Source organism: Anolis carolinensis, chromosome 4 (assembly GCF_035594765.1).
Source record: "Anolis carolinensis isolate JA03-04 chromosome 4, rAnoCar3.1.pri, whole genome shotgun sequence".
NCBI classification, from domain to species: domain Eukaryota; kingdom Metazoa; phylum Chordata; class Lepidosauria; order Squamata; family Dactyloidae; genus Anolis; species Anolis carolinensis.
In genome coordinates, this window is record NC_085844.1 from 1,987,445 (window position 1) to 2,007,835 (window position 20,391).

A 20,391-nucleotide genomic window follows, 5' to 3' on the forward strand; every position below is an offset into this window, starting at 1 on the left:
ATCCAAGCCTTGCTTATCCAAATCTCTGGATAATCCAAGCCGTTTTTGTAGTCAATGTTTTCAATATATCATGATATTTTGGTGCTAAATTCGTAAATACAGTAATTACAACATAACATTACTGCGTATTGAACTACTTTTTCTGTCAAATTTGTTGTATAACATGAAGTTTTGGTGCTTAATTTGTAGAATCATAACCTAATTTGATGTTTAATAGGCTTTTCCTTAATCCCTCCTTATTATCCAAGATATTCGCTTATCCAAGCTTCTGCCGGCCCGTTTAGCTTGGATAAGTGAGACTCTACTGTATCTATTTTTATTTTTGAAATTGACCGGTAGCTGCTGCTTTTCCCACCCTCGTCTTATACTCGAGTCACTAAGTTTTCCCAGTTTTTGTGGTAAAATTAGGTGCCTCGGTTTATATTCGGGTTGGCTTATACTCGAGTATATACGGTAGTTAATCGCATAGAGCAATGATTTACTGCCTAGAGGATAAAGGAATGTGACTTCCGCTTTTGCCTACATAGAAGGAAATGTGTCACAGACAGTGGAATTTTGGAGGCGCTATTCTTTACTGATAAGAGTTCTTGTAGTCGTAATTAATCTTTCTGTGTGAGCAGCATGTGTCAAGCAGTGTGTGTGTATATACCTGTAAATAAAGACTAATTACCGCTGGGATAGACAGACAGCTATGTGGTCTTATTTGTTTGTGCTACTAAGCAGATGCTGAGTTGCCCAACGGAGGGGAGAATTGAGACGGACTGCCGTAAGTGTCTCAATATATCCGCCTCACATCAATCAAGTGTTGCCCAGCACTTGACATGGAAGAAGGGCCTTTGTTCCCTGCACAGTTGCTCACCATAACATCCAATCAGAAATATCATTCACTTTTAAAAGTGAATGTGCAAGGTCAGATGGGGTTGTGCAAAGGACTTGTCATGAGTTATTTTGGAGAAGGTGCCCTGATGCCATGTTGCATTTCCACCAGACCTCTGCCTTGTTGCCTTCCCCTCCTTCCACAGAAGCTCAGCTGCATTGCCCTCGAAACATTGAAGTTCAAATGCCAATGCTCTTCATCCTGGATGTTGCTCTCCAAATAGTCCTATTTCTTGCTATTTTGCGAAATAAACAGACTACAGAGACCTTTCTTGCTCTTGCTGTTGGCTTTTCGGTATTTTCTAATAGAAGGCCCAGCAGGAACAAAAAATGTTAGTGCAGCGTTTTCACATTACATTGCGAGAGTGCTTATCATCACAAGTTGAGCATTCCTTGTCTGAAATGCGTCAGACCAGAAGTGTTTTGGATTTTTAATTTCGTATTGTACATCTACATAATGAGACATCTTGGAGATAGACTCAAATTCAAACCCAAAATCCATTTGCACTTCACATACACCAGAAGGTGGTTTTAATCACATTTTTAATGGCTGTACGCAGGAAGCAAAGTTTGTGCACATTGAAGCATCAGAAAGCAATGGTGTTGTTCTCTCAGCCATCCAGGTAGAGTCTTCTGGAATTTTGATTAAAGCAGGCATGAGCAAACTTGGGCCCTCCAGGTGTTTTGGACTTCAACTCCCACAATTCCTAACAGCCGGTAGGCTGTTAGGAATTGTGGGAGTTGAAGTCCAAAACACCTGGAGGGCCCAAGTTTGCCCATGCCTGATATAAAGGATGTCATCTTTATGTATAAGTGGGTCAGGCTGATAGAGGTGCCAGGGAACATGCCTACATGTTGCTGTGTGTCTAATGTGTGGATAGTGTGAATGTTTGCCAGCATTTGATCCAGGTTCCCCTTGTTGTATTTATCCCTCATTCAGGGGCAGCTTCCACACACTTTTTCCATTCCTTTGACAGTCACTGGATGACCAGCCTCAGTTGGCACTATAACTCTATCCTGAATTTTATTAGGTCCCTTTTATTCTGGTATTTTAAGTGATAATGTTATTTTACATTGCTGCTGCAGTCCTCCCCACCAATGAAGTTGACTGAATTGTACTTGGTGGTTGATTGATTTATTGCTGTATTAACTCTTGTTTTATTGTCTTACTGTGTTTTACTATTTTTTGTATATTGTTTAATGTATTTATGCTGTTGTTTTTGTAAATTGTGCTAGTTGGGCCTTGCCCCATGTGAGCCGCCCCGAGTCCCCGTGGGGAGATGGTGACGGGGAATAAATAAAGTTTTTTATTATTATTATTATTATTATTATTATTATTATTATTTGATGAGCGAAAGAGGGTCTTCAGTGAGCAGTGGACCCCTTCCCCACTCCTGGGTGGTCCAGGCTGCCTTCTTGTTGCTCTGGCACTGGCAAACTTCATTTGGTTGCAGCACCATGCTTTGATTTGCCAGCCACCCGTCTGGTTAGGTTCCCACCTAGGATTGGTATCAGCTGTGTTTGTTTCTCCCACCAGATGGAATTGTCTTTACAGGAAGATGACTCAATGGCAGAGGTTTATTTTTCCTCCTGCCATGAAAGAAAATCCAGTTGTAAAACAGTCCCTCACTACTTCTCTTATATGATTTTGCCAGATTGAAAATATTTTCTCCCTCTCTCCCCCACTTCTGTAGACACCATTATATTTTTGACAATAAAACTCCTGCTACGCGAGCCAAAAAAGTAATGACATCTTGCTTAGTAAAACGGTTGCAGGGCTGTTTTCCATCCCGAAACGGCTGAACTCTTGCTCCTCCTTCCCACTGGACGGCTACTGGTCTTGAGGCAGGCGGCCTGGAGGCAAGGGCTCAGAAGGGCCTGTGGCAGCAATGCACCCAAGTGCTGGGCTCTTGGCATATTTGAGGCACCTGTGAGCATCTAGGAGGAGTCTCCAAGGCAGGAAAACCTCTTAGTCCTTAGGACTCAGACAGGACCCTGTGGACTTTCCTAAACAGAAAGAGACCCAGTGATTCCGTCAAAGGGAAAGGGGGACTCCAAAAGTAATAATAATAATAATAATAATAACAACTTTATTTTTATACCCCGCCCCATCTCTCCGAAGGGACTCGGGGCGGCTTACATGGGGCCTTGCCCGATAAAACAATCAAATATCAAAACACAGCAATAAAACAATTATCCAATAAAAACATCAATTACAGTAAAAACAATCGTTAAAATCGACATATAACATACAATATTAACACAGGAGACTAATTCATAGAACCCAGGTAAAGTGCAGAATGGGCCGAAATGGGCCGAAATGGGGAAGGTAATTTCACGGTAGAAATGGACAAAGTGCAATATAACATTGGCAACACCTCGAGAATGGGGCTATTATAAAATGGGCAGATAGATCTGTTTCCTCTAAAATAAGACATCCCCAGAAAATAAGACCTAGTAGAGGTTTTGCTGAATTGTTAAATATAAGGCCTCCCCTGAAAGAAAGACCTAGCAAAGTTTTTGTTTGGAAGCATGCCCAACGAACAGAACACCAGAGCATGCAGGATTAGTAAATGTACATACCATAAAGTGTTGTACATGGAAATAATGGTAGTAACAAGAAATTCTTGATAGGATTCACAGTTTGTCTGGTTATGCTGGTTTGTGATGTACTGTACAGTATATAATAAATGTTCTTTTTTTTTTTTGTTCAACAATAAATGTGAATTCTTCTTCATGGAAAAATAAGACATCCCCTGAAAATAAGACCTAGAGCATCTTTGGGAGCAAAAATTAATATAAGACACTGTCTTATTTTTGGGGAAACACGGTAGGTTGTTTACTTGCATTTGGCCACCTGCGATGTAAACTAAGAAATGCATTTTGGGGCCAATCCATGGCACCTTCCTTGGTGCAAATAAGTTTTCATGCTTGATAGATGCAACTATCTTTCCGGTTGCTTAGGTCAACAACGCGCTTGGCTATTTTAATGGTCGGGCACTCAATCCGACCGAGGCTGGTTTGAACTCATGACCTCTCAGTCAGTAGTGATTTATTGCAGCTGGCTGCTAGCCAGCTGTGCCACAGCCCAGCTCGGAATGCACTGTGTGTCCTTTTTATGTCACCACATCTAGGAAAAGATGTCGTATTGCTGGGAAAGGGTGCTGAGACAGGCATCCAAATGGATCAAGGGGCTGGAGCAACTCCCTACAAGGAAAGATTACAAAGGTCTGCTCTAAGGAAAACAGGCGAGTGAAGAAAGACAATATAGAGACATATAGCATTATGCCAGAAGGTAGGTTGGGAGAGCGCAAGGAATCATGCGCTGATGTTGAAAGGATTGATGACCTTTTCCTTCCACTGCGCCTTAACTTTAGGTTTTAATGGCACAAGATAGCTAGTGAGTAGATCAATTCTTGGGGGCTCAAACCATCTCTGGCAATGAGTCAGGATGTCTATACTCTTGGAGTTGAAGAATCAGCAACACTTGCATGCAGATCAATCAGGGACCGGGGGGGGGGGGCTGTGGTGCGTGTCTCCAGATCTGGTTTTTCAGCTGTTTCCTAGATCTATGTAGCTCAAAGTGGTTTGCTTTCTGTCTTCATGAAGTGGTTGCTTCCTAAAAGTCTGTCTTTAGTGCTTTATTACCATAAGGTTTGAGAAGGGAGCACCATCGGGCCTCTCTCCGCCTCGAGTTAGCTGACATACAGACGAGTATCCACATTAGGGATCCTTCTACTCAAGTTAGGTGACTTTCTTTTGTCTGATCTAAGACTTATCTCCTCCAAGTTTGAAGATTGAAGTGCCATTAGGTCGCCTGTGGAAACTGACTACACTTTTGTTTTATGATGTTGTATTTTATAATTTTTGATGTATTAACTTGCTGTGTGTGATGTCTCATGGGCCATGTAGTCCCGTTCCCAGTACTATTGTGGCAGACGAAGAGGAAAACTTGGGTTTCCCACCGTTTCAGCCAGAATTGGAGCCCTTGCACCTGCAGGATGTTTGCCCTCCAGAAGCCAGCCAAACAAGCCTTGGGCAGAATTCTCCCCCGTTCTCTCGTAAGGATAATTATAATCGAGATAGAGGCGCTAGGGAGGCGAATCGCCGAAGCGCCAGAATCGCTGCCAGACAATTAGCTGATTAAGCCTGTTTCCCTTGGGAAATCTTAAGGAGTCATGCATCTGGACATAGTATGGGTTTCACTTCTTGTTCCCCAGGGAAAGTGTTCCTTGGCGGGAAAACAAGATCCTATATAGGTGTTTACCCGCAAGGAGATCCTTGCGGAGTCAATTCGTCAGCTTCAGGAGTGAGATCGTGTGTGGACTACGTTACTCCAGTTCCTTGTTTCCAGGACCTTGCCACGGACCTTGTTCTAGTTCCAAGCCTGCCTTGTTCCCCGGACCTCGCCTCGGACCTTGTTCTTGCTTCTTGTTGCCACGTATCAAGTCTTGTTTGCCAAGAATCTAGTTTGTTTTCCAGCCTTGTTGTCAAGCTCTATTGGACTAAAGGACCCTGTCATTTCCCCACACTTGCTCGGCAAGTGTGTGTTTCGGTTATTGGATTACAACTTTGGACTCTAATATCTCATATTGGACATTGATTTCCTGGACTATATTTGACCTTTCCTGAAAGGTCTACTTCTGAACTTTATTCTTCACTTGTTTTTATTGACTTTATATATTCCCTTAATAAAGATATTAGATAGAATCTGGTCTCTGCGCATGGTTATTGGTGCTCTGCAGCCTGGGTCCTGACACTGTGATTGTTGTATTTTAGTGTATATTGTTGGGCCTGGTCCCCATGTGAGCCGCCCCCAAGACCACCTGGGGAGATGGGGTGGGATACAAGAATAAAGTTATTATTATTGGCACAATGACGTTGTATGACACAGCAAATAAGATAGATATGCTGGATTTTATTATTATTATTATTATTATTATTATTATTATTATTATTATTATATAATTCTATTATAAGTTATTATTATTATTATAAGTATGACACAGCAAACAAGATAGATATGCTGGATTTCATTTCACAAAATCATAAGTCAAACACTTCCCAAGTGTCTAGAACTGTATGATGTATTTTCGGATGATGCGTGCAGATCCCAGTCGGGTGGCCTTTTGCAGTTGGCAGATCGTAATTTTGTCAATGTCTATTGTTTCCAAATGCCGGCTGAGATCTTTTGGCACGGCACCCAATGTGCCCATCACCACCGAGACCACCTGCACTTGTTTCTGCCGAGTCTTTGAAGTTCAATCTTGAGGTCCTGATAGCAGCTAAGTTTTTCCTGTTGTTTTTCGTCAATGCGACTGTCACCTGGGATGGCGACATCAATGGTCCAAACCTTTTTCTTTTCCACAGCTGTGATGTCTGGTGTGTTGTGTTCCAGAACTTTGTCAGTCTGGATTCGGAAGTCCCACAGTATCTTTGCGTGCTCATTTTCTAATACTTTTGCAGGTTTGTGATCCCACCAGTTCTTTACTGCTGGGAGGTGGTACTTGAGGCATAAGTTCCAATGAATCATTTGGGCCACATAGTTGTGCCTCTGTTTGTAGTCTGTCTGTGCGATTTTCTTACAGCAGCTGAGGATATGATCAATGGTTTTGTCGGTTTCCTTGCACAGTCTGCATTTTGGGTCATCAACTGATTTTTCAATCATTATTATTATTATTCTTTTTATCGGAAACGTATTACCAGCAAGAATAAAAGTAAGGTTTTACCTCCTATTTTTGGACCTTACCGGAACATTACCCAGTGTATTTTCCCTCTAGTTTCTTCCCATAAACTTATATAGTACACTGTACGACTCTGCTGTAGATACGAAATATTCCTACATAGACATCATCCTCTTTTCCAGAAGCAGCATAGCTATTGACATCAGTTGCTGGAGGCCCTTGCACTCCTCTCCTGTTTGTGGGCTTTCTGTTCTGGCAGCTGAGCAAAAGGCTGGGCTCCATGAGCCTTCCACCTGGGCTTTTGTTCTCTTTTCGTCGTTGGGGCGCCTGGAGCTTTGAGGAGATGACAGGCAGCTCTGGGAACTGTCAGGCCCTGGCCTTGGAGCCAGCATTCAGTGGCCTTTTTAATCTGCCATGAAATTGAGAATCACAGATCTTGTTTGTACAGCTGAAGTTCAGAGGCTGCCGTCTTACGGGTGCATCCGTGGAGAGCACTTAAGGGGTTTTAGGACATTTCAGCTCCACTTGCTTGCTTGCTGCCTTGAAGGGCTCTCCCTATCTTCCTTCAAAGCTCTTCATCCTCCTTCTCCTCCTACATAGTTTGTCTTGCTTATGGAAGTGTTCTGTTCTTTTTATACATATATATATAAATTTCTATTGGGCATTTTCAAAGTTTCTTTTCACAGAAATAGAAAAATAAACAAAAGAGGATGGGATAGTGGAGTTTTTGTTAGCAAATTAGATCTTTACCAATGTCTATTATTTCTCCAAGAAAGGAATTGGGTTGGTGTGGAAGAGAAGCCTTGTATTTGTTGTTGAAGGCTTTCATGGCTGGAATCACTGGTTTGCTGTGAGTTTTCTGGGCTGTCTGGCCATGTTCCAGAAGCATTCTCTCTTGACATTTCACCCACATCTATGGCAGGCATCCTCAGAGGTTGGGGGGTCTTTTGGAAAAACGAAGCAAGGAAGGTTTATATATCTGTGGAAGGTCCAGGGTGGGAGAAATAACTCTTGTCTGTTGGAGGTATGCATGAAAGTTGCATTTAATCACCTTGATTAGCATTGAAAAGCCTTGCAGTTTCAAAGCCCAGCTGATTCTTGCCTCTGAAAACGGGAATTTCAGATATGATGCAGTCAGGGCCAGATAAAACCTCCCAGCAAAGGATTCCTCCAGGAAAGGATCAGCTAGGCCTTGAAACTTGAAAGTATTTAAAATTCCATATATCTTTAACAAAAAGGAGCGTATTTTTGTCGCACAATGTTGAGACTGGTAATCATGTCTTTTTATGTTGTCCCATGTTCTTGTCTTCTCTTCCAGATTTTACATTAAACATTTGTCTTAATTATCCTTATCAAGTTTATTTATTTAATACCTTTTATCTAATTGTAATTATTGCCATATAAATCCAAACATTTAATTTCATTCGTTAGTTAGTATTGTATAGGTAGGAATTTACTTGGTTATGCTGTCGTCTTTTCTTCTTTTTTGAACACTACACAGGCTTTATGACCTTTTTCAAAAAAAATGATCTCAACAATAAAGCTTGCAAACATTTCTATTCTAATTATAGGATACTAACACATGGATTATCCAAAGTCTCTTAAATGTAGAGTATATAAATACAAAATATATCTATATAACAGGCATAGGCAAACTTTGGCCCTCCAGGTGTTTTGGACTTCAGCTCCTAGAATTCCAGCCGGTAGTTTAGTCAGTTTTAGTCAACAAATCCTGCTGTGATCATTTTCCTCTGTTTCTTTACAAAGGAGTGTAGTGTTCTTAAGGCCTACCAAGTGGGACTGAGTAGCCCATAGTCCAGGTGATCTCATGGACCCTCCTATAAAGGGGAAGATGTTCCCAGGATTCTCAGAGTCTTTATGGGCTACTCTCAGACCTCGCTGGTGGTGGTCTGTGGGAGATTAGGCCAACTGAATCACTTGAGGTCAGCAGTGGTCACTTCAGGTCCATCGATCTGACAATATCTTCTGTTCTTCTTGCAGAGTGGAAACAGCTTCCATGTTTTTGACCAAGGCCAGTTTGCAAAGGACGTCCTTCCGAAATACTTCAAACACAACAACATGGCCAGTTTCGTACGGCAGCTTAACATGTGTGAGTATACTTTTCCCCCAGGACCCTAATCTGTACCTCTTCCCTTCAGGTACCTCTTTGGAACTGGAATGAGTTGATGGGAAGTGGAATGAAGAAATTGTGGCATTGAATGTTTGCTGTTTATATGTATGTTAACTGCCCTGAGTCCCTCTGGGGAGAGAGGGTGGTATAGAAATCAAGATGATGATGATGATGATGATGATATATTATTGGTTGCCACTTATAGAATTCTTGGACTAAATCCTTTCGTCCTGGGGAGCTTTAAGCTGCCAAGGAATCCCTGTAATTGGTTCTCCTTGGGCTCATCTTAATTTGGAAACAATGTGAAGGCACACAACCCTACCAGATCGCATTCCTCTTGACAGATACCTTGGCATAACGCCTTATATAGATCCCCTGCAGCTTAATAACCCCAGTATTGTTACTGAGTTGTTATTTGGCTTAATAATGAGACTAAATGTTGCAGCATAATAGCATTTTACATACTGTTTTGATTCATTCCTCCCTTTACAGGGGAAATTGTTGAAGGTGAAAGAAAAAAAAAACAGTCCAGTAAATACATCAAACAGGACTACAGAAGGTCTATCAGGGAAAGTTATTCCATCCTAAAAGATTAGACATATTCATGGACAATACTTCTATCAATACTTGCCTTCTATTGGTGTTAAAACTAAAGTTCCAGTTCAGAGAGTGCATTGCCTTAATCCTCAGGAGGCATGAGGTGCCCTTGTCTTGCGGTTTTTAATTCTGAATCTATTTTGACGGATTTTACTTGTGAATTTTTAGTGCTATCTGTGTTTAATTCTGCTTCAGTGTTTGCATATTTGTATATTTTAAATTGTATACTAATGCTTTTATGTCATTGTTTTGAGTCCCCTTTGGGAGAAATAAAGCGGGGTATTATTATTATTATTATTATTAATGATAATAATAATAATAATAATAATAATACCTTGGGAGTGGGACTGTTCTGCCTTCCAGGCTCTGTTTCCCTGCAGCTTTCATTTTCCATTGACCAGAGTATGCTTGGTCTGGGATGATGCACATTGGAGTCCTGCAATGTGCCCTATCTCTTCCCAAAGTTTAGGAGCACCACCTGGTCCTTTTAAGGCACAGAGATCTGGACCAGGTGAGCCTTGATCTTGAATGAGGCAGTTCCAATGCTTTCCTCTTGAAGACTAGTGTTGACTTCTGGGAACTGAGAAAATGTACTTGTAAAACAGAGTTATCTGCTTATTGGGCTAATTTTGGAACACTGTCCACAAATACCACATTAAATCATGCTCAAGGACAGCAAATATGAGTTTCTGGGTCTGAAGCTGGAGCCAGAAGAGGCCTGGGGGGGTCCATCCGAGCCCCACAAGCTTTCTTTCTGTGTGTGAAATGCTGGCCTTGTTCCTCAGGCATTCCATATCAGGATTGGAAAATTACCTGCCATTTTCTATGTGATAGCAAAGTTAATATTTCTGGCCCATCCACTGGTAAAAAGAGTTAAGCCACTGTAATTAGGGTGTGGTGGTTAATGCAATGGGAGTAGTATATAGGTTGTAGATATACTGAGCCAGTTTGATGAGGGGTGATGAAACTTGTTGAGAAACGGATGGTGTGTTGGAGGATTGCTGCTGTGAGTAGTGAGGAAGAAGAAGCTGTCAAGTTTGTATATTTTGTCTATACTTTGTACACTGCTGTAAGAAAGGAGAAAGAAAAGCCTTCTTGCTTATTCGGGAAAGAAAAGTCTCTCTGTGTTTTGTCGTTCAAGTAGAAGACCATGACAACAACCGTGCTTTTAAAGACTTAGTTCCTTAACCAGGAATTGTTGGGATTCATCCTGGACTACTCAAGTCTAAATGTAGTCAGATAGATGATAGAGTTAGATTGAAGGAATCCTTTCCCCGTTTCCAAAGCATGCCTAGATAGGATTCACCATTGTTTCCTGCTTCTCATCCTATTTAGGTCAGCCTACCCTTTGATGTTCCCAGAAATGTGATCTCTCCTAGGGCTTTGACGTAACTTCCCCAATTTGGTCCTTTGGAATGTTTATGGCCCTAGAGAAGAAGCGACCCAGGAGGCTGACCACCATTCCAGCTTCCTGCTTTGTTCCAGAGAGGATACACCTCTGTCCTCTACTAGCCAAGATGTAGCTATCTATAGAGCTTTGTTATTTTAATCCATCTATGTGTATTAGAACAGGATAGATTAGCTAGATAGGTACTAACCTTTTCTATCCACCAATAGATTTCTTTTTCCCTCAATAAATGCTTTTAAACTTTAAAGCTAACTTCGAATCCCTTTTGCCTTCCTGAATACACATAGGCCTTCCAAAACTCACACCGGGTAAGTCTCACGCTGCTGCAATTCTTTACTCTGCTATTTTAATGGGAATTTACCTCATAAAGGAGGGTGATTAGAGCTTAACGGCTCTTCCATTCCCAACAGGAATAAGAGTCACTTCCACAAGGAGTTTTCTGACTGCATAGAGTCCCAGACATTCTCTTTAGAGCCCCTCACCAACCTGTCTCCCTTCCCTTATCTTTCAGATGGCTTCCGGAAGGTGATCCACATCGAGCAGGGAGGTCTGGTGAAGCCGGAGAAAGACGACACGGAATTCCAGCACCCCTACTTCCTGCGTGGCCAGGAGCAGCTCCTGGAGAACATCAAGAGGAAGGTCACCAACGTGAGTCTGCCTGGACAGTGTCTGGCTCAAGAGTCAGAGACCCTTCCGACAGCTCATTGTGGGAGGGTGCAGAGGTGCTCATTCCGCCAGCTAGTGTTTGTTGGCACCTGCAGGGAACTGGGTGTTTCTTGGTGTTCCTTTGGCTCCAGGCTTGGCGAGCACCTGGCTCAGGTTGCGCAACTGTTCTTGTCTGTGACAAGCAACCAGACGTCTGTATGTCTGAGGCCAGAATGGTGAACTTGTACTGTTTATGGTTGAGAAGAGACTATTTCTCTTTTGGTACAGAGACCTCTTGGATTTAGTTTAGTCTCCGGCTGAGCTGAAACTGACATTTGGAGCCTGTTGCATCTCATCCTATGTTTTGCTGAGTGTCCATCATAGGACTCCAAACGCCCTGAGAACAAAGCCTGTGCGTTTCCAGCCCTTGCGGCTTCTGTAATCAGACAGCTTTCCCACTGGTTCTGCTGTTTCAGGCTGACTGGTCATCCCACATGTGTTTGAATAATTTGCTCTAATATAAATATATTATTTATAATAATAAATGCTCTAAGCCATTTTTCCCAAGTGGTTCACCATTTGCAAAGGAGAGGAACCATTTCTTATAACTGCAGGGAAAGTGGAAACCACACGGAGCTTTTCCTATTCCTATCCCAACATACACACTCTGTTTTTAGTGGAATACAAATTAAGTAAGATAAATAATTCAGCATATACATAAAATTATAACTTCCACATGGCTCATTACTTTCCTTGTGCAGTGAACTAATGTATATACTCAAGTATAAGCCTAGTTTTTCAGCCCTCTTTTTAAGACTGAAAAAGCCCCCCTTGGCTTATGCTCGGGTGAGGGTCCTGGTTGGCTTATATTTGGGTCAGCTTATACTCAAGAATATATGGTACATTTATTATTTTTCTCTATTATTATTATTGGTATTATTACATTTATTATTTTTCTCTCTTATTGTTGCTACTATTACATTTATTTTACTCTATTTTATTATTATTAATAATACATTTATTATTTCACTCTGATATTATTATTATTATTATTAGTATTATTGCATTTATTATTTTACTCTATTTATTATTACTTGTATTATTTTTCTGTATTTATTATTGTTATTATTATTATTATTATTACATGTATTATTTTACTCTATTATTATTAAAAGGATACATAAGCACATTTACATTGAAGAAGATGAGAATCATGATTTGATCAGAGTTGTACAGTCTTATCTTAAATTTGAGCTTTATGTAAATATTCAAAAACATTTAACCTACTGATGCCTCAATTAATGTAATTTTATTGGTATCTATTTTTATTTTTGAAATTTACCACCCTCGGCTTATACTGGAGTCAATGTTTTCCCAGTTTTTTGGGGGTTTTTTGTGGTAAGCCTCGGCTTAAATTTGGGTCGGCTTATACTCAAGTATATACAATACATTTGCTGTTTTGGGACCCATTTTCACAAACTGGGGAGATCTTTTTCAAGCTCTTCACTGTATTTATCTCCTTAAAACTTTGGTTTTAAGTGTGATCCACTAATCCGTGCCCAGCCCTTATTCCAAGTCCTTTCTGAATAAGTTAAAAATCCAATAAGGGTCTACGTGCAGCCATTGTGTGATCAGCCTTTTCTCTCTTTTTCTCTGCCTCCCTCCACAACACATCTGTGGTGGAAGCTCCTTCTTTAGAGGCTTTTAAACAGAGTCTGGATGGCCATCTGTCAGGGGTACTTCAATTGCGCTTTTCCTGCATGGCAGGGAATTGGACTTGGCTCGGGCAGTGGCGCAGGCTGGAGAGCAGCTGCAATGAATCACTGCAGTGAATCACTCTGACCAGGAGGTCATGAGTTCGAGGCCCGCTCGGAGCCATGTTTGTCTTGTCTTTGTTCTATGTTAAAAGGCATTGAATGTTTGCCTATATGTGTAATGTGATCCGCCCTGAGTCCCCTTCAGGGTGAGAAGGGCAGAATATAAATGCTGTAAATAAATAATAAATAAATAGATGACCCAGGTGGTCTCTTCCACCACTGTGATTCTATATTGGTCTCTGCACATGTATAAGGCAGATGCATGCAATAGGCAGCCTTGTGGAGAAAGTTGCTAGAGAATCCAGGAGTGCAGGCCCTGAGAAGGCAGGAATAATAGGAAACAAAAGAGAAGCAGACTTAAAATGGGTAGGGATGCCCTGCTTGTGTGCTGTGCTGTCAGTCGGGCTGGATCCCTTTCTCTTTGGAGTTGTGTTGCCCAAGGTGTGCATCTGCCTGCATCTTCAGCCCTCTTGGCTCCCTTTCTGGCTGAGAAGAGCCACTTTGCCCTTTGCCGGTGAGGCCTGGCTCGCTCTCTTTTCAAGTGGATCAGGGTGAGTGACCCTCTCCGCCTTTCTCTAGGTGTCCAGCATCAAGAGTGAGGACATCAAGGTTCGCCAGGACAACGTGAGCAAGCTCTTGACGGATGTCCAGGTGATGAAGGGCAAGCAGGAGAGCATGGACTCCAAGCTGATTGCTATGAAGCAGTGAGTATGCGGCCCATAAAGGGGGGAGACCCTGTGTCTAAAGGGGGGCCGGTCTGCCTCGCATTGTGTTCCAGCACCCCCTGCTGGCTACCCAAATGCAGGCACATTCCAGCTCAGGAAATAATACTCTCAAAGGCCAGAAGCTTGATTTGAGACAAAAGAGTTAATCACTATACAGCAGGTGGTGTTAGATCTGAGAATAACTGCACCATACATTTCTAGATAAAGCAGTTCAAATATTCTGTGGTCTTTCATCCCATTTGTTAGTAAGCAACTTTACAAGAGGATTTGCAGGAGGCAGGATGGTAAGAAGCACTTAAATGTGGGCAAAATACCTGTTTTTATTTATTAGGCTGTCTTTTATAACTCTCTCCAAAGCAGGAGTTTTCTGAGCAGCCCAGAATATAGTATGTAAACAATAAGTTAGCATAACTGAAAATACATTTCAGCTGTCTCCATTGATGGGTTGCAATGAGTTTTTTGGTCTGTATGACCATGTTAAAGTAGCATCCTCTCTTGACATTTCACTTATATCTGTGGCTTGCATTTTCGGAAGTCTGTTGGAAGTGAGGCAAATGGAGTGTATGTAAATACATATACACACACACACAAGCCTGTGAAATGATGTCTAGGGTGTGACATCATTTTTTAAATCAAGTGTGGATGTTGCAATTACCATGCTTGAATAGCATTGCGTTGCCATGAGTTTTACAATGATGTTTTCTTGCACTGTTTTTGACTTACGTGTTTGTCTATCACTAAGGCATTGAAAATGTTTGCCTTTTTGCTTGAAAGCCACCCTGAGTCCCCCGGAGAAATAGGGTGGCCTATAAATGAAGTTTTTATTGTTGTTATTATGAAGTTTGCAAAGTCAATCAGTGAGGGTATCTGCATAGAGGTAGCCTGGCCTCTGTTGCATGGAGGCATCCTCTGTTTTGTTGTTGGCTGTTTGGAATTCTCCTGTTTCTGGCTGTTGTCCTTTATTTACTATCTTGATTCTGGTGTGTTTTTTAATACTGGTGGCCAGATTGTGTTCCTTTTCATGGTTTTCTCCTTTCTTTTGAAATTGTCCACCTGCTTCTTGTGGATTTCAGTGGCTTCTCTATGTAGTCTGACATGATGTTTGTTAGAATGGACCAGCATTTCTGCGTTTCAAATAATATTCTGCATCCAGATTGGTTCATCAAGTGCTCTGCTATGGCTGACTTCTCTGCAGTGCCTTTCATGTTATTTGATTCGTGTCTGGGCAGTGCTGCTCCTTTTGGTGTTCTCTGTGTAGATTTGTCCACAGCTGCATGGTGTACAGTAGACTCCTGCAGCAACCCAGTGATTCCGGCCACAAAAGCCTTCGACAACACATGTCTCCAGTGATGCCAGCCGAAGGAGATGAAAGACCGGGCTGTGGTGCAGACTGGTTAGCAGCCAGCTGCAACAAATCACTCTGACCAAGAGGTCATGAGTTCGAGGCCAGCCCGTGCCTGCGTCTGTCTCTGTTCTATGTTGTGGCATTGAATGTTTGCCTTATATGTGTGCAATATGATCCGCCCTGAGTCCCCTTCGGGGTGAGAAGGGCGGAATATAAATACTTTAAATAAATAAAGATGCCTTTTGAGCCTCAGAGAATAGGGCTGGATTATGAGAACCACCCAGGGTCACCAGTCTGGCCCAGATGGGTGAACCGCCACCTCTTTATTTCGTTTGAGTCTCTTCATCCTCATGTGGGTCCAGGCATTTTCTTCTACCCAGATGTAAAAGCAAGTGATACTGGAGTAAAATAATGTCATTGCAGACCAGAGACACAAGCATCCATGCCAGGCATGGGCCAACTTTGGCCCTCCAGGTGTTTTGGACTTCAACTCCCACAATTGTAGGAGTTGAAGTCCAAAGCTCCAGGAGGAGGTCTGCAGTTTATCCGTACTTGATTTATGTTGTTGTAAGCCTTCTACAGGTGTGGCTCATTCCATGGGGAAAGCATGAAGTCCAAAGTGTGCAGAACCCACTCTTCCTGGAAGATTAGTCAGTCGCTTTAGACAGGCTCTGATTCCTCATTTTGTGGCCGAGGTGGTCTGTTCCAACAATGCTGGCCCAGCTGTTCTGATGCCAGCAGTAGCCATAAACCGTGTTACTCTTAGCCCACGGAATGTGAGGATGATGACCCTGTGGACTCAAGAGAGCAAGTCTTGGCTTGGGAGTGGGGCAGACTTGGCCATTTTGCTGACCAGTGCCAGATGTTGCTGAACCACCGGATGCTGCTTATCCGTATGGAGGATAAGTGCCAGATGGCACCCTTCTTGGGCTTTGAGGCTGGTATTGTTGGGCAGGAGGCCAGCCTCGGGAGGTGCTCTTCTTGCTGAGCCAAGCGCATGGCTGCAGAGCTTCCGTCTGTCCACACCGTTGTGCTGCAGAGCTGATGGATGAGCCTAAAACTGCCCTCCCAAGAAGCTTGACCTCCTGGTTTACTTATAACAGGAGTTTCTAGACATGACAACAAAGGGATTTCCTTAAGCTTGCCCCAGGCATTCTCTTCTACTTTCCTTTACTTTCCTAAATCTGTGCAAAATATCCTATAATGGTTGGCAGGGGACTGTAGCCTTTTGCACTGCATTCCATATGTGTCTCCTCACTGGCTGGCAGAAAACACATTCCATAAATTAGGTGCATGATTCCTTTTCCGAATCTTGCTATTCTTGGCACAGAACATGGTTTTGGTTTGCCGCAAACAAGGGAGATGAAGGAGCCAGAACATGATTGCAAGCACAGCCTCAGGCTTTGTTTCTTGGGCTCTTCTTTTCTTAAGTATGGAATGATTTGCCCCTTTTAGGATGCAGCCTTCTTGGGTTTTTCTTTTCTCTTCCTTCCTAGATGTGATGCTGGCTCTTTTTCAGTGTTAGCTCAGCCCGTGTTGAGCATGGTTCTGTGTTGAGCTGTAGAATAGCCTGAGTTTCCCCTCATTTCTTAAAATATCCTTGCCCCGGCTGCTTCTGTATGAAATTGCTTCTCAGGGTTGTTGTGTGTTTTCCGGGCTATATGGCTACCGTGTTTCCCCAAAAATAAGACAGTGTCTTATATTAAGTTTTGCTCCCAAAGATGCACTAAGTCTTATTTTCAGGGGATGTCTTATTTTTCCATGAAGAAGAATTCAAATGTATTGATGAACAAAAATACGAACATTTATTATATACTGTACAGTAGTTGTCGTCACAAACCAGCATAACCAGACAAACTGTGAATCCTATCAAGAATTTCTTGTTACTACCAATATTTCCATTTACAACACTCTATGGTACATACATTTACCGATCCTGCATGCTCTGGTGTTCTGTTCCATGGGCATGCTTCCAACAAAAACTTTGCTAGGTCTTACTTTCAGGGGAGGTCTTATATTTAGCAATTCAGCAAAACCTCTACTAGGTCTTATTTTCTGGGGATATCTTATTTTAGGGGAAACAGGGTATGTTCGAGAAGTATTCTCTCCTGACGTTTTGCCCACATCTATGGCAGGTGAAACGTCAGGAGAGAATACTTCTGGAACATGGCTATACAGCCATGAAAACACACAACAACCCTGTGATCCCGGCCATGAAAGCCTTCGACAACAAATTGCTTCTCGCTGCAAAAACACCATCTTTGCATTTCCAATAATAGCTTTGATGCAGCCTATTAAGTTGCTTTAATATTCTGTTCCTCTGTCAATTAGCTGTGAAGTTTACTTACGTTTTTTAGCTCTGTGGGGCATCCAACCCAGAATGTCTGGTCAGTGGAGAGTGAAAGACAAAGCTCCAAAGCCTTGGTATGGGAGGAAAGGGTAATTTCTGCATGTGAAAAGGACAGGTTACTAATGATCTGAAGGAGGAAAGGGCAAAGTGCCCTTGGCACAAGGGGCCCCAATGAGTGAGAGTGCTGGGCTATGGGAGCCCTGGGTTCAAATCAAGGCCTTCCTGGAGAAAAGAGAATGTGGTTTGTCTACCAAATGGAGGGCAGCCTGACAACCTGCTGAAATGAGCATGGCAGGCTCCTTGATGGTGGGAACAGCCGTCGGATTGTTCCGGAGCCAAGCGGAGGCGGCTGTTGCGAGAGCAGGTGGGCTTTGGCAGGCCGTGGCTTTGGAAAACCTTCCTCTGCACCTTTGAGAGCTCCACCTTCCTGTGGCCTCCGCTTCCCCTTCCTGTGTTTTCATTTGTTTTGGATCCCAAGCTCCTCCTAAAAATGGAATCTGTGAGCCAGAAGCTTCCTTTCGGAAGAGAGTCTGGGAGAGTCGTGGTTTTGAACCTGAGAGCTTCCCTGTGAAAGGCTGCCGCTAGCTCTTTCGTCACAGGACCCCCTCGTCCTGAAGGCCAGTATTCCCCACTCAGACCCTGAAATGTTTCCTGGGGACTTGAGCAGCCACTCACGGCCTTGTCAAAAGCAGGAGAAACACACCATGGCTCTCCTGCGTCTGCAGACAGACAGGGTCAAGAAGGCTGCAGTCGACCCCAGGGAAGCCTTGCAAGGACTGCACAGGTCTGCACACTCCAAGGGCTCTATCCGAGCCAAGACAGCCTTCATTACAGCCACATCGACTCCACAAATTGGAGACAGGGCTCTTTCTTGGGAATATTAAAACAAAGCCCTTTCGATGTGAACTCCTCAGGTTGCTTTGAATGCGAACTCTTCAGGCTCTGTTTTCTGTCATCTGTTTTCAGGAATCTGGAACAGTGAGTGTTCTCTAGCTGCAGGATAATGCCGGTGCCAGAACACACTTCAGTTGTAGAGCACGTTCTCCTTGTAGAAAGTAGAATCAGATGGGTCAGATAGTAGGGTTCCTTTCAACGCTGTCCTGCCTGGGGCCCGACTGCGTCACTGCAAAGATTAAGCTCCGTTGTGTGGCTCTGGCACAAGGGAGCGGGACCTGGCACTGCAAGGAGCAATTCTCATTCTTTATCTAGCTGAGATAATTTGATATTAATTGGTGGAATTGGATTGTGACGGGGGACAGACAGCTTTTTGAAGAGCGGCATGATTGCAGAGCTTAAGAGTGTCTGTGGCTCTCTCTGTGAGCCCAACCTGTGCTCCTTCCATTTCTTAGACCAGGGGTCTCCAAACTTTTAAAACAGGGGGCCAGTTCATGGTCCCTCAGTCAGTTGGAGGGCTGGACTATAGTTAAAAAAAAAACCAAAAAAACCTATGAACAAATTCCCATGCACACTGCACATATCTTATTTTTGAAGTAAAAAAAAAACAGGAACAAATACAGCCTCAATGTTAATCATAATCATAATAAAAATAATATGAGACCCCTTGGGCCATTTAGTCCAACCCCCTTCTACCTTTGTGCACCAAAAGCACAAGCAAAGCACCCCTGACAGATGGCCATCCAGCCTCAATATTGTTAATAATAATAATAATAACAACAACAACAACAACAACAACAACACTTGGGAAGTGTTCGACTTGTGATTTTGTGATACGAAATCCAGCAGGTCTGTCTTGTTTGCTGTGTCATAATAATAATATATCACACAGCCCTAAATGCTCGGGAAGTGTTCAACTTGTGATTTTGTGATATGAAATCCAGCATATATATCTCGTTTGCTGTGTTATACTGTGTCCTGCCAATAATAATAATAATAACAGGAAAAAATCAGCCGCTATCAGGACCTCAAGATTGAACTTCAAAGACTCTGGCAGAAACCAGTGCAGGTGGTCCCGGTGGTGATGGGCACACTGGGTGCCGTGCCAAAAGATCTCGGCCGGCATTTGGAAACAATAGACATTGACAACATTACGACCTGCCAACTGCAAAAGGCCACCTTACTGGGATCTGCACGCATCATCCGAAAATACATCACACAGTCCTAGACACTTGGGAAGTGTTCGACTTGTGATTTTGTGAAACGAAATCCAGCATGTCTATCTTGTTTGCTGTGTCATACAACGTCGTTGTGTCAATAATAATAATAGTAATAATAATAAAGAGGGTTGGAAGAGACCGCTTGGGCCATTTAGTCCAACTCCCTTCTACCTTTGTGCACCAAAAGCACTAGCAAAGCATCCCTTAATAATTAATAATTAATGAAGTAATAATTAAAATATCATTATAAACAAGCAAAGAGGAGGAGGGAGCCGCCGCCATGAGGGCCGGATAAATGGCTTCAATGGGCCGCATGTGGCCCCCGGGCCTTAGTTTGGGGACCCCTGTCCTAGACGAATGGCCATGCGATTGATGAAGGCAAGGGAAGAAGGGACTTATCCACAGCTTGCAAATTATGATTTAGGAGTCTTAGAAGGCCACGAGCTGAACATGAGCCCACAGTGTGATGCAGCAGCTCAAAAGGAGACATGGTGGCCATGCATAAATATGTGAGGGGAAGTCATAGGGAGGAGGGAGCAAGCTTCCTTTCTGCTGCCCTGGAGACTAGGACGCAAGGGAACAATGGCTTCAAACTGCAGGAAAGGAGATTCCACCTGAACATCAGGAAGAACTTCCTCACTGTGAGAGAGTTCTGTCTCTCTGCCCCGGAAGGAGTGTGGTGGAGGCTCCTTCTTTGGA

The 20,391-nt window shown here is 42.9% G+C and overlaps 1 protein-coding gene across 2 annotated transcripts in view; it reads left to right on the forward strand.

Annotated features, from left to right (window-relative positions):
- hsf1 (heat shock transcription factor 1) overlaps positions 1–20,391 on the forward strand; it is a 69,759-nt gene that overhangs the window by 10,217 nt on the left and 39,151 nt on the right. For both annotated transcript variants that reach the window (XM_062979845.1, XM_062979846.1), the window contains exons 2-4: positions 8,562–8,670; positions 11,208–11,344; positions 13,738–13,862. In XM_062979845.1, the coding sequence (XP_062835915.1) occupies positions 8,562–8,670; positions 11,208–11,344; positions 13,738–13,862 (371 nt within the window). The remainder of the gene's footprint in view (positions 1–8,561; positions 8,671–11,207; positions 11,345–13,737; positions 13,863–20,391) is intronic.